Source organism: Frankliniella occidentalis, unplaced genomic scaffold (assembly GCF_000697945.3).
Source record: "Frankliniella occidentalis isolate FOCC.00 unplaced genomic scaffold, Focc_3.1 Scaffold144, whole genome shotgun sequence".
Classification (NCBI taxonomy): domain Eukaryota; kingdom Metazoa; phylum Arthropoda; class Insecta; order Thysanoptera; family Thripidae; genus Frankliniella; species Frankliniella occidentalis.
The window spans coordinates 452,232-466,489 of NW_026267271.1; the positions used below are offsets into that span (position 1 = coordinate 452,232).

General features: G+C 39.6%; 1 protein-coding gene across 5 annotated transcripts; it reads right to left on the minus strand.

Annotated features, from left to right (window-relative positions):
- Positions 1–748: 748 nt before the first annotated feature.
- On the minus strand, positions 749–13,383 carry LOC113202511 (protein AF-10). 5 transcript variants are annotated; one of them, XM_026416767.2, is made up of 17 exons: positions 12,944–13,383; positions 12,362–12,441; positions 12,113–12,277; positions 11,676–11,873; positions 11,365–11,587; positions 11,068–11,291; positions 10,127–10,504; positions 8,978–9,261; positions 7,898–8,368; positions 6,390–6,515; positions 6,086–6,287; positions 5,865–5,991; positions 5,552–5,719; positions 4,712–5,414; positions 4,536–4,637; positions 3,445–3,529; positions 749–3,023 (listed from the first exon to the last, which is right to left on the minus strand). In XM_026416767.2, exons 1-17 carry the CDS (start codon positions 13,050–13,052, stop codon positions 2,967–2,969), a joined length of 3,702 nt encoding a protein of 1,233 aa, XP_026272552.1. In that variant the 5' UTR covers positions 13,053–13,383; the 3' UTR covers positions 749–2,966. The 5 variants fall into 5 exon arrangements, with proteins under 5 accessions (XP_026272552.1, XP_026272551.1, XP_026272554.1 ...); XM_026416766.2 differs by having other exon boundaries at positions 5,537–5,719; XM_026416769.2 differs by lacking the exon at positions 10,127–10,504 and having other exon boundaries at positions 5,537–5,719.
- Between the last annotated feature and the right edge of the window lie 875 nt (positions 13,384–14,258).

Genomic DNA, 14,258 nt, shown 5'->3' on the forward strand with positions numbered 1-14,258 from the left:
ATAACCTGGGTTAGGTTAGGACATAACCTGGGTTAGGTTAGGAATTCACCTCTAACATCCCTATGTCCTAACCTAACCTAGGTTATGTCCTAACCTAACCTAGGTTATGACTTAGACTAAAAATGGGACATAACCTGGGTTAGGTTAGGACATAACCTGGGTTAGGTTAGGAATTCACTTTTAACATCCCTATGTCCTAACCTAACCTAGGTTTTGTCCTAACCTAACCCAGGTTATGTCCTAACCTAACCTAGGTTATGACTTAGACTAAAAATGGGACATAACCTGGGTTAGGTTAGGACATAACCTAGGTTAGGTTAGGACATAACCTGGGTTAGGTTAGGAATTCACTTTTAACATCCCTATGTCCTAACCTAACCTAGGTTTTGTCCTAACCTAACCCGGGTTATGTCCTAACCTAACCTAGGTTAAGACCTAGACTTAAAATGGGACATAACCCAGGTTAGGTTAGGACATAACCTGGGTTAGGTTAGGAATTCACCTCTAATTTCATTATGTCCTAACCTAACCTAGGTTATGTCCTAACCTAACCCAGGTTATGTTCTGTACCTAACCTAGGTTAGGTTAGGAATTTAGCTTTCATATCCCTTTCGTAACCTAACCTGGGTTAGGTTAGGATCTAGGTTACCTCTAAACTCCCTAACCTAACCATACTCGAATTTTTGTCCAATTCAACACTGTTTGAAACTTTTAGGGGTTGTTGTACAAAATTTAAGTTAGACACAGCACCGGTATTTATTTTTTATTTAACAAACCTATGGCAGTTATAGAGTCAAACTATAAACTGTTTTTGCTTTGTACAAGACACTCAAATCCTCGCAAATTAACAGTATAAATATTTTGACATTTTTCACCTAACTTAAAATATTGCAACATATCACATTTTATGTTTTAGGGGAAAGTCTGAGACAACACAGAACAGGAGGTAGAATTCGACTAAGATGAGAGAGGAGCAGGGTTGAGACTAATTACGTCATTTAATCATTATGACTACTTGGACCAGTCACCAAATTTGGAGAAAGCTCATTTCATTTTTAACTGACAAACTGGTTAACAGAGTTAACAAGACCCTGTACTGTGCAGCGCACATTAATAGGGGTAGGCTCATGTTGGGAATAACAATGACAAAAATGTTGATCAGTTAATATAAATATCAAAAGACCAGAATTTCGGATTTTGTTTGACTGGAACGGGGATAGTCTTGGGAATCAGGCTGCCTGAATAAGTAACCTTGTTTGTCTAGCCATGCCCCAACTCAGTCTAGTCTCTTTCAATCCACTGCACATAAACATAACTGATACGCCTCATTCCTTACTCAATATTTTTACAAGAAATGGATAGTTCATACAGTTTAGTTAGGCCTACAACTAGTGATTTTACCATGCATCATATACTTAACAATTACATTAGCGATAATTATACAAAGCAATAAGTTTAAGCATTTTGTCCATTCCATCCTTTCTATACAGGTTTTGTTGATCCAAAACTGAGTTTGGCAACAATATGAGTGTTTCTTACCATTTGAAAGCAAAACGCAAAACAATCAAGATTTGCTCAAAAAAGGTACATAAAGAAACAACTTTGGAAGCAGGAGAGGAACTGAGCTAATCATATACAAAAAACAAAAAACAAAAAAATAAGAAAACAAAAAAGAAAGAAAAGCCTATTTCAATCTAAGAGTGAGATAACCAATTACAGAAAGGTATAACTTTTACAGTTACAACATGAAAGAAACAAGTGAGATGAATGTCAAGTAAGAACATGGTAAACCCACTAAGACAATAAAACACCTCTGTTTGGTATCAGCACCAATACAATCGATCCAACTAATAATACATACATTAGCCTTATACTCGGCAAAACAGTCTTGGCAGTGATACAAAAATATACAGCAGTCACCCGATTGATACTTCCCACCATGAACTACATTCCTGCTGCATCTCAGTTTAACATTGTAGCCAAAAGATGCAATAGTCCCTTAATAATACTGATTCATATTACATGATACAACATGCTATTGATAAGGCTACCTTATTTGCTACTCCAGTAGTAAATTTTGAAAAGGTATATAACCCTAAAAACTTAATTTTAATTTGTCAAATATGAACTAAATTACTCATTTAAAAAAAAAGTTAAATTTATGATCACTCCTTGATAATAAATTAAATTTAGACACAGTTAGTTTAAGACACAAAGATACATCTAATATTATTTCAAAAGGATCTTAACAGAAGTGATTTTTGTGCAAATGACAAGCATTTACGACTAATAAAAATGATACAAGAATTAACTACACAGTACCCTGGTACAAAATTACTTTTAGTTTCCATACCAAAACAAAATATACAAAAAGACCTTCAAAACAGATATCTTTAAGTCAATCAAAGCACACTGAAGTAAAATTACAAGCAGAGTGGACTAAAGTCTGTCCAGGCAAGTTACAAAAGTATTTCGCAACATTGATTGAAACATTCTATCTCAAAAGGAAAAAAAAGTAACAGATAACAAAAAAACAGGAAGGATTTCTAATATTGCACAAACTCTTATACATAGATATAAATTGTAGATAGATTTAAAAAAAGATTCAACAAAGTAACAATGTCTTTGCCATGGTCAAAATTCACTCACTTTTCACAGGCTTCAAATATTCGTTGTATGTACGTATTGCAAACACTTTAAGATGAATCATAAAAGGAAAATGATTATGGCAGGAGATCTTGAGCTATTTTTCAATGGTGGGAAAAGTATGAACGATAGAGACTAAGGCGCGAGTGAGATGCAGAACCTGGAGGACGTTGGTACCAAGAATAAGCATGTGCTGAAGAAGACAACAACGTTGCATGATTAGCTTGTTGGTATGCATAGAAGTTTTGATGGCGCCATCTTCCTCCCGAATGCAGCTGCAGCACTCTGCTCGAGGGAGCAGGGCCGCGCCAGGCGAACCCTCAGCTATGCTTGGACGGTGTGGGATGGTGCAGGTCAGCTTCTCGATGCATCACCACCTGAAATTGTAACAAAGTCTTAATTGTGGGTAGGCAGGAGAGGAAAAGCCACAGCCAAATATGCAATGAACGCAATGAAATAAAATAATGTGGGTTGAGGGGAAAAAAATATGTGTAGAAAGTAGAGAGACCTTAATAATAAAGTACACTGGTTTCTGCTTTCTATCCTGCAACAATCATCAATGCCCTCAATATTCTAGGTAAAAATACTGTAACTGGTACACTAATTAAAAAAATTGCAGAGGAAAAGAGTAGTTTACTATGTAACATTCTTTTCCAACTAAATTGAAAGTCTTACTAATTCATGTTCTGCAAAAACATTTCAACTCATCTTACTATGTATTACTAGGAACTTTAGTTAATAGATAGATAAAGCAACAGCATATGTTGGGATGATTTGGCAAGCTTGTACTGTACCAACCTGCTGAGGTGGGACAGGCATCATGATGGCACTGCCCTGAGGGTACATGGGATATCCTTGCATGGGCACCGTCACACCCACACCTCTGCAACAAGCCATGCATCCCAACACCCCTCTCTACACCTTAAAGTATTTCATACCACAAACATGCATTTGTGGCTATTGACTTAGTAATAAGAATTTGAATACAAAATAAAACCAAATAACTCCATGTGTAATTGTTTTAAGAAATACTAATCACCAAGCCATATTATTTTCTACTTAAAAATGACAAGCTTAAAATATGGGCCAAGAAACAGAGGTCATACGACATACTTTGTGGTGAGCTCTTAAAAAAAACAAAAAAAAAAAAAAACACACACACACACACAAAAACCTGCCTCTGAATATGGCCAATTATGATGAACCCTGAGCAAGATGTACTCTCTTTGCATTTGCTTACTTTCAATTTCCAGCTAAGTGGTACCCATGCAAACACCCTTCATATCAAGTGTATCCTGTACCAACTCAATTTTCTTAAGTCATGGACATGATTGTATAAAACTTACATATTAGAAGCAAGATAAAATAAACTATGCCTGTACATATATAGTCAGTTCAATTTTAAAAGGCCAATCAAACTATCCCTAATATGCAAACTATGAAAATTCAATTCTGATTACCACCAGCAAGCCATAAAAGAGGATGCTTCATTAGTTAAGCTTGCGTTTAAAAAAATAAAAAAATGCTTGGGCACGGTTTCAGTAGTTGTACCAATTGCCACATTCATACAATTATGAGATAGATAAAAAATACTATGGGCCTAGTGCAGACCATAAAAAGGTGGCATAAGATAGTCTATTTTACAGGCTTTATAGACACATTTTAAAAAGAATTTTGATCTACAAATTCCATTCTTTCTTATCATATTATCTAATCTAATAGCATATCTACATGGCACCATGCCATTCCTGTAAACTACAGAGCTACATAAACCAGAAGTGTGAAACATCTTGCTCAAAGTGCTTTTCAAACACACTGTTAATCACAACCAACCACTGTTAAGAAGCCATATGAATTAGGCAAAAGTTGAGACTGTCTCTCACACTCACCTGCGCCCTTGCTCTGATGATACAGGACTGCTGCGAACAACACTTGGATTCGAGGTGGGTGGTGTTTGACTCATCATGTATGGACTGCCAGATTGAGTGTGCCTAGAAGTTGCACGGTGATATTACTATGTATAATCAAAACAATTAAAAAATGGGATGCAGATATAAAATTTTACCTGATGTTTGGACTGGGTTGAGGCCGTTGGTGAGCTCCATAGCCCTGAAGCATTGAGCTAGACTCTGAAGGTAATCCATTTTCCAGGCTAGGTTGGCCATATGAACTTCGTTGTGAAGTCTGTCTTGATGACTGGCTTGGAGGATTTTGCAATAGAGTTTGAGGATGACCCTGAGGATGCCCTTGAGAGTGACTCTGAGGATGTCCCTGAGGATGTCCTGAAGGATGACCTTGAGAATGTCCTGATGTAAGTCCTTGCGGATGTCCTTGAGGGTGTCCTTGAGAGAGTCCTTGGGGATGTCCCTGGGAATGACTTGGAGGGTGTCCTTGAGAATGACTTGAAGGATGACCCTGCGGGTGTCCTGAAGGATGACCCTGCGGGTGTCCTTGAGAATGACCCTGCTGGTGCAGGTGAGAAAGTGACTGTGGATGACCCTGTGAGTGCTGCAAGTGTTGTGGATGGCCTTGCGAGTGGCTCTGAGAGTGGCTCTGAGTATGGTTTTGCGAGTGACTTGACTGGTGGACGTGGTGGCCAGTTGAGACGGACGCAGCTCCTTGAGAAGGCAGCTGAGGTGAGCCCTGAGCTACATGAGGAGCTCCAACACTTCCAACAGACTGGCTTGGAGGCCCTGTTGGTCCTTGAGAGCCTCCTTGAGGCGTTAAGGGCCCAGGGCTCGGTCCGGCTCCAATACCGTCAGGGAGACCTAGTGGAAAATAAGGAAAGAAGCCTCACAATAAAGCGATAGAAACAAGGACATTCTACTTTTTCTGGCAGAATTAGATATAAAATAAGTTTCACAAAAAGAACAAAAAACTCAGCTATTACAATTCAAAAATTGACCTGGTGTTCCATGTGGTGGTGTTGGTGGCTGAGATTGGGTCAGAGGAATTGCTAAACGAGCGTTCACAGCAAGTAAATGATCACGGCGTGCTAACAGTTTCCTTATATGTTCTTCTAAGCGAGTATTTTCAGACCGTAACTGGTGCAAACATGTTAGCAAAGATGCAACTGGAAAAATTAATCAGGTTTACAAATTAAACTGAGTACACATTTGAAAAATTTAGAAATCTCCATATATTTAAAAAAAAAAAACTAAAAAAAAAAAAAAATTAAAAAAAAACAACTAAAAAAACAAACAAACAACAACACTTACTGTCAAAATGTTGAGCCTGCTCCATCAAGAATTGACTTCCTTGCTCCCACTGTCTTTCCAAAAGTTGATCCAATGTTTGCGGTATCACACCTGAACTAGGTGTACTTCTAGTCTCTGCAGCTCTAGCCTACACAGCGAAAAGAAATAAAAAAATAATAAATCTAAAATATATTTTTTTTAACTATTTTAATTAAAATGAAGAGATCCTTTGCAATACTCACATTAGCCAGGACTTTAGTGGGAAGTTGAGGTCCAACGAGATTGTTTTGGTTTGACAGATTTGGTTCGGAACTGAAGACTGAATGTGCTTCTAGCTCAGCAGTTAGAGTATCTGACATTTTCTGTGCCATTGAGGAGGAAGGGTTTAGTTGATGACCCAGCATGTGTGGGGCATTATTTATAGATGTAACACCATTCTGGAATCTATGAAAAAAACAAAGTGACATCCAAATTATGTGCACATCCAATATTAATATAAAACAGTAATTTGACTGAGGATTATAATTATAACACTGCAATACATACATTTTCTGCTCCTTCTCTTCCTTGGAGCTTTGCACAGTATTATGTCCCCGACGGCCTTTAGGTCTACCTCGATGGGGCACTGGTTCCGGACTACTTGGTGGTGACTCTTTCATAGAAATAGCAGAACTGGAACAAGGGGGCACATCAAATTAATGGAAACTTAGTACAGTTTTAAAATGATTATGCTGTAACAATATGGAAAGAGATCTACAGGCTCAGATGGATTAAAATAAAAGCAAATACAATAACAATATTGCACTGAATAATATTCTCACAATTTATCTACATTGACCAATAAGAAAAATGCTTTCAGGAAATTTTTAAAATTTGCAACTGACAATTGAACAAATAGCAAGTACAGTGTCCCACTCAGGCATTGATCTAGTTTGTTGCAAGAATCATAATTGGGAATAAACATTATCCAAAGGCAAGTAGTAGACATGTACTCCTCCATTCTTTTAGATCCTGCCTCTGGTCAGATTGGCCTCTTAGTGGAATAATGGAATCACACAATACTCTGCTCCAACTCATGCAAATCTGCTCTTTCAAATTCAACTACCTAAATTTATTTATACAGCCTAGAAAACAGAAACTTTGTGAAACCACCATGCTTAACTGTCAACAACACAATGTTAAATCTAACAATACAATTGAAATCTCATGCAGCGCTCAATTTTGAAGTATGATTAGACACCAGAGCTTTGCAATGTCGCCCTCAAGAGACCGACAACGCCAGGCCGCCTCACCCTGTGCAAGCTACTTGCCCAGGTGAGAGGTGACGAGCGAAGATATCGGAGGGGGTCCCCTACTCCCCTCTCACCTAGCAGGCGGCCTGGTGCGGTCGGTCTCGGAAGAAGGTTTTTCAGAACTCTGTTAGACACTAGCTGTGATAAGTAAAAGCATAATTATTTGTAGGTAAATTATCATTTAATGACTGACTAAAATAGGGATAAATAAGTGGCAAAAGTCTCTCCCTTAGAGACTGTACAGTTATAGTCCAACACTGACTACACTATCTATTTTTAAGATCTCAGAAATACTGAACCATACTTTTAAAGTTCTTTTTTGCTTGCTTATTTTCAGCTTAGACAAAATAATTTAAGGAAACTTGAATGAGTTTTGTTTGTTACTTGATTTAATGTTTAAGCTAAACCAGGAGCCATTTGCAAATTTGATCTCCCTCAGTGATGTTAGGTATTGATGACACATCTGAAATTCAGAAGTAGATAAACAACAAAAAGCAGATGTTGAGCACTCATCTAAATATTCATGCATCACATTAATAAGTTATTTAAAAAAATCATCTTCAATCCTAACAAAGTAGTGAAGCACACAACTACAACTAATGCTGATGATGGCATCTTTCAATAAAGATACTCATTCTACTTCACTTTGGCAATTGGTTTTAAAAAAATACTTGTAATCAAATGTTTACAGGTAAATTAATTAAAAAAATTAAAAATGCATCTTTACAAAGCAGCCACCACAGCACAATGCTTATTGCCCACCTAGAGAGGTCGTCAGGGCCTGGCTTTGTATCAAGAGGTGAAGAAGTAATAGTAGGGGGCGTTTGTGTAGGAACAGGAGGAGTTGGAGGGGGGTTGGATGTACTACTTGGTCGTCCACGTCTCCCAAGCATGGGAGAATGTGATAAAGAAGTTGAAGAAACAGGAGATAGAATGGGGGCTGGCGTTATGGAAGGAGAAACAGAAATTGGAGATGGATTCATGGAAAAAGACGAGGTTGATAATATGGGAGCAGAAAGTAAAGGCAGGGGGGAAGGACTCGGCAGTGGAGTAGAAACAGGAGGAGTCACAGATGAGGTTGGTGGAGAGGGTGTTGTAGGAGTTGCAGGACTGGGAGAGGGTGTAGGATTGGAAGGTACTGATGAGGAAGCCCCTACTTGATGCTGTCCACCTCGCTTAAGCTTGCGCTTATCCTGCTTCTCCACCCTCTCTGGTTTTTCACCAGAAAATGACCTGTGCAGGAATGTAGTAAATATAAGAACCAAATGCCACTATTAAACAATTACTCTGACTCTTTTCTGAAAATTAAATTTTATCCTTCTTTTGTTAAAGTTAAAAGTAACCAAAATATAGAAAATGTAACACAATACACACATCAAATCAGTAATTAATTGACAACCACACGGGGATGACACTGTCAATAAAATCAATAACAACAGATATACTAAATATTAAGTTAAACTTCCTTGGAGATTATCCTGTAAAAATTGCCAGAGTTGAAAATTAGTTATGGAAGAGTGTGTGAAGCTTCTTATCACAGCTGCTCAGAGAACAAAGGAAACCTGTAACCTAAACAGCAATATGGTCTCCCTTCTTTTTTTTAAGGGAGAAAAGGCTTAAAAATTTAAGGACGAGTATCTACATAATACAAAAATACAATGAAGAAAAACTGGACTTTATTCTCTAAGGGTACAGGAAACACCTCCAGCAAACCTCATTTGCCTAGCACATTCACACTAGATTATATATTAGCTACTTTATTCTTGCTACAACATTTGCCAGGTTGTAGTGTGCTCGCTGAAATTACTTTTATTTCAAATTATAAGGTTACATTCATCTTACCTTGATCTTTTCCCCAAATTTTCTGAGGCAGGAAGCTTGTTTGAACTGTTGCCACTACTGCTTGATATTTGAGATGGGTGGGGATCCGCAGGTATTGCTGAAGGTACAATAGGTGTTGAAGATGAATTGCTCATAGCTTGGTTTATGGCACTTGACACCTGTTGACTCGCTGTATTTGGTAAAGAAACAGCGGCTGTGAGAGGCACTGACACAACAATACTGTTGGCAGATGATGACACAGACGGACCCATGGGGCCTGGTGATGAGACACTGTTTTGAGGTCCCTGAAACAATACAAAAAAAACCATTAAGAACTGATAAGTTGGTAACAGCCATAACTTCTACACAAACTCACACACAAACAAACAAACAACCTTGTACATCATTCACTTTCACATAAGGTATTGGCAGATTTTAATTATAATAATTTGGGGAAAGTTAACGATTTAGTAGGACAAGAAGGCTATGCACTTGCAACAAAGACCAGGACCCAAATGTATTGGAGTTGTAACACAAGACCTTCACTTTCTCTCATTGAAGGAGAAATTAGAAACACTCAATTAAAACAAGAGTAATACAACTTGAAGGAAAGCTTTATGAATAAAACCGTGTTGTGTGAAATATAAGAGAAATGTGATGAGCAGTTAAAAAATGGAAAATAAAGGTAACCAAAACCAAAATATAGGAAAAAGAAACCAACAAAAACAACAACAGAGCAATATGAGATGCTAGGAGGGGCAGAACTGTAGCAATTCAACCGTTAAGAGCAATGTAACAAGCTTAACAACATTTTCAAGACTCAATGAGTGGTAGTAGACAGGAAGAAAAGATTGTCATCTTTTATGAAAGAATTGTGTGCAATCTAATGCAGCAGTGTAAAAAGCAAATCTAAACCAGGAACACAACAACAACCTAATAAAAAGTTCAAATTTCAAATTCAGCTCAGTCGACAAAATTACAAAGTTGTAAGAGAAGAAAACATAATTGTTTTGGAGAGAAATACGAGGGGAAAGCCATTCAAAATAGTGTATAGTGTATTTGGAAGGTAAAATATCTTGATGTCCATATACTTCCATACAAGTATTGGGTCAAACATTGAAAGCAACCCATGACTCAAAAGTCATAGTTAGGCAGAAAAATACTACATACCTTAGTACTGGATTCTGAGTTGGATTGGTTAGAACCAAGTGTGTTGAGATTTGGTTCCGCAACAATTTTCAGTTTCTTGACACCTTTTTCAACAGCATCAGGGCTGCCTGAATGACAAGTTTCATCTATGTCCATTTTAGTAACAGATGCACTGGTATTGGAAGGTGCTGAGGTAGGTGATGGAGCTGCTGGAGCAGAACTACTTCCTAAAGCATCTTTTTCTTTCTCTTTGGTGTCTTTGTCCTGTGAAGGTGTACTTGATGGTGGAGTTCGGACGCCTCCAGCATTACGACGTTTTTTGGTGTTTGAAGAACCACTACTACCAGTTGCCGCTTTAGACCCATCCGCACCAAAAACACTTTCACTTGGTGTCACCACCTGGAAAAGCCGTTGTTGTGTACTAACGAAACAACAGCCATCTATTCCACTACAGCTTTGATTTCCATGCATGCACTATCGCAAGGACTTAACAACAGGTTTAGGGTACGATTAGTTTCTGCTGATAAAATGAAAGAAACTGTATGGGGGCGCAAATACAGCAGTACCAAATATGGAATCAATACATGTTCAAAAAGAATTTTCTGAGAGCAACTTGTTTGGGAAGAGGATGGTCATTTTGTAGTGTAGGCAAATTGTTGAATGAATGATTGATTGATACCCAGAGCTGGTAAATGATCAGTTGCAATTGATTGATTGATTGGACCAATGGGGGAGGGAGTGTGGTCAATAATGCCAATGCCAAGTGGTAATCCTGCTGGCCCAGGCTGATGAATTTAGTGTATAAAAATCCAACTCTAACAACTAAGTTTAAACATTGTTTATAGCCTCTCTCATACGAAAATATGGGGGATTTCTGAATCTACAGTAATTAGGGACTGGTCCCTACAAAAAATTGTCAGATGCCTGTAAGGAAATTAAAGAAGGAGTAAGGTTGCACTTACCGTCTCAACAAAATTAGATGTAGTGAATTTAGCAGAGGTTGTTGAAGCAGTACTACTTATATTACTATTTGCTACATCTTTTGAATCCTTTTTGTCCTTATCTTTATCTTTTTCACTTTCTTTTCCTTTCTCCTCCTTCTTGTCTTTATCTTTACTGTCTTTAATGACAGAACTAGAGCTAGACGGAGGGGGTAAGAGCTCTTTGGTGGCAGTCCCATTGGAACCTAGGATATCAATTAGTTTAGTCTCCTGGCATACTGAAAATTACAAGATGGTGACAGGTTTTTTCTATCTTACCAGCAGGTGTGCTTGCTCTGCTATGATCACCACTCTCACTGCCAGGACTAGGGCTAGCAGCTCCTTGCTTATTTAGGTTAGGACTAGGTGTGGCGTTCCTTCCGCGCCCACCTCCTTTACCACCCTGGCTCTTACGCTTCCGACCACCTTCTTCCCTTTCCTCAGGGGAATCATTAGGTACAGGCTTGTATGGAGGGACCTGCTTAACATTTCCTCCCTTTTTCTGCAATCAAAGCAAGATGGATTAGAAAGAGGCTATGAGAGGGAATTTTATAATAGCATGGCACAGAAGATGCAGCAACACCACTTACCAACTTAGAATAATGATGTTGGCAATAACCACAATATTTCACATTATCCATGTAATTCCCTGCTTCTTCACATAAAAGTCCTAGTCCTTGAGCACATGTCACATGGAATTGCATCTTGCACCCAGGCTTATTGCAATTCATACAGGCTCCTTGAACCGCTCTCGATCCCTTACCTTGGGTGTCACATATATAACAAGTCTACAACACAAAATTTGGAGAAAAAAAATAAAATTTAGAAAGCAATCTGATGACCCATATGATACAATCTTAATCTGGTGTAGGCAACCTAATTCACTAGAGCCAAACTAGTGCCATTTAGGGATATAGAAAAACCTCCCAACTTCCTCTCTAATCATCATTCTAGTTCAGGACAGTTGAAAAATTTTTTTCAACAAAGGTCACCTAGTATAGCAATCACGTAAGTGCAATGATTATACCTTGTTGTAACGTTCAGAAGGCACCAAAGACAGAATGATTGGTTCCATTGTAGACACATTTCCAAATCGCACCTCTGGAATATATAACGCGCACACTACATGTGCCCACGCTTGATTGTCAGTTCTCTTCAATGCACCATCTTTAATAGGACATAATTCACATCTCTGCAAAATAATGAAAAGTTCAACACAGTTAAATAATCATCACATATTTAATTAAAATGTAAATCAAGCTCCGTAAATACCTACCACTCTTACAGCCCTTTCCTGAGATTCACATTTCCGGCAAAACCAAGGTCCAGTGGGTACAGTAACAATACCATAGCAAGCTGAAAAAGTAAAAATATGAAAGAAAAAATCCAATATAATACTCGAAGTTTGAGCGAAAGGCTTCATAACATTTCTCTCTTGTAGAACGATGAGATGACTCAATGAATGGATAAATAACCAAGAGACAACAGAACAAATGAAGAATCAAAGTCTAAACAGCACTCAAACTCAGGGGATAACTATACATTTTTAGTGTAGAGTGACTGATAGAAATTTCAAAAGGGAAATAAATCACAAGTCAATCGTTAAAAATCAGGGACGAGGAGAAGCACAAGTAACAAATATTGATACTTGCTTTGTTTGTAAACATTGAGCGGCAGGCCTAACCTCCGAAGCAGAAGACAAATCAATGGAACTTTCCGTCACATCCAGTCTTTATGACTCGAAAACTCGGGAAACTGATTTACATGAATTACGAAACTACACTGTCAATGGCCCTGGCGACAGCAAAGAGCTACAGAAGAACTATCAGAGGACAACCACTACAGTTGGACAACTCACCTTGGTGAACGGCGACAGTGCATCCTTGACCGTCACAGTATACAAGGGGGTTCTCTGCCCAGCCCCTCTCGTCCGAGCAAACACAGCACCCGCCGACCATTTCCTTCATATCCTTCCGCAATATGAGTAACTCCTCCAGCCACGAATATCAACTCAGCTGAGTGCCAAGTCAAGATGAGTGCACATCATACCCCATGCACATCATCAAAGCGCACGATCGAAATCACACGAGCCCGCTCAAAACATCTCGCGTGGAGATTGTGGGTCCACTCAAACGCATCACGTAGCTTCACGATCGCATTATGAGTCCACTTGATTGAGAAAGAAGCATAAGACCGTAAATGTAGGTGGTTTCGCTCTGCCGCTATTTCGGAGCACTTGCAGTCACCATTTTCTTCGTTTACACCACGGCGCACGGGTGGGGGCGGGGCGGGGTGTGGCGGAGGGGAAACTAAGATGGCGTCCAGGCTGATCTAGGGTTCTGAGAATCGGAGTATCGTCCACAGGATTCGTTTCCTGCCGCCTGCCGGCTGAATGAATGGCTTAAGAAAGGGAAAGGACGGGCATCATTAAAACCACATTTCTAGCGTATCTAATACGCATTTACGTGCATGCAATTTACATTTCAAACTAAACACGCCAAAAATGCGGGGCCTTTAAAAGCACATTTTGATGTGCATTCCCGCACTGGCACCGCTTTACCCGCGCTATTCGAAACAAAGCCTGCCAGCAGAGACCCAGAGACCGACAGCCGACTCTCATGCGCTGTATATCTAAGGAAAACTTTAGACCAGCAGTCGTGAACCTAGATCCCAACTTGTCCGATTGGCCCTTCAGACTGGTTCTGCAGGGCGTTTTGTCGTAAGTTACCTACTCCTTCTCGCCCATGGCGCTGTGCGACAGGGACAAGGGACTGCGTAGTAGCGTAGTAGTACGAAAGCGCTTTACGGGATCAGCCAGCAGGGTCTTCCTCGTCTTCCCCGTAAGGAGAGGAGAGGGGCGGGGCGGGGGGGGGGGGGGTCCCAGTAGCGTTGTGGGTGTAATCACTACAGTAAGTTCCATTCGTTTCAATTTGAAATGTGTTTGCTCATCAGCGGTGCACTCTACAAGTCTGCCAGTGCGGCTGAGCAGGCCGACTCAACAGTTAGTTCTCGTGACGATATTCCTCGGATGGCTTATCTCACGGGTCGCCAGTGTGGGTCACCAGGGTCACCAGGGTCACCCACTGCTCGGCGTGCGCCGGGCGTGCGCCCCTCCCTGCAGCGCTGCAACCCCTTCGCATGCGCCCGTGGCCTCCTTGCAGTAGTAACCCCCC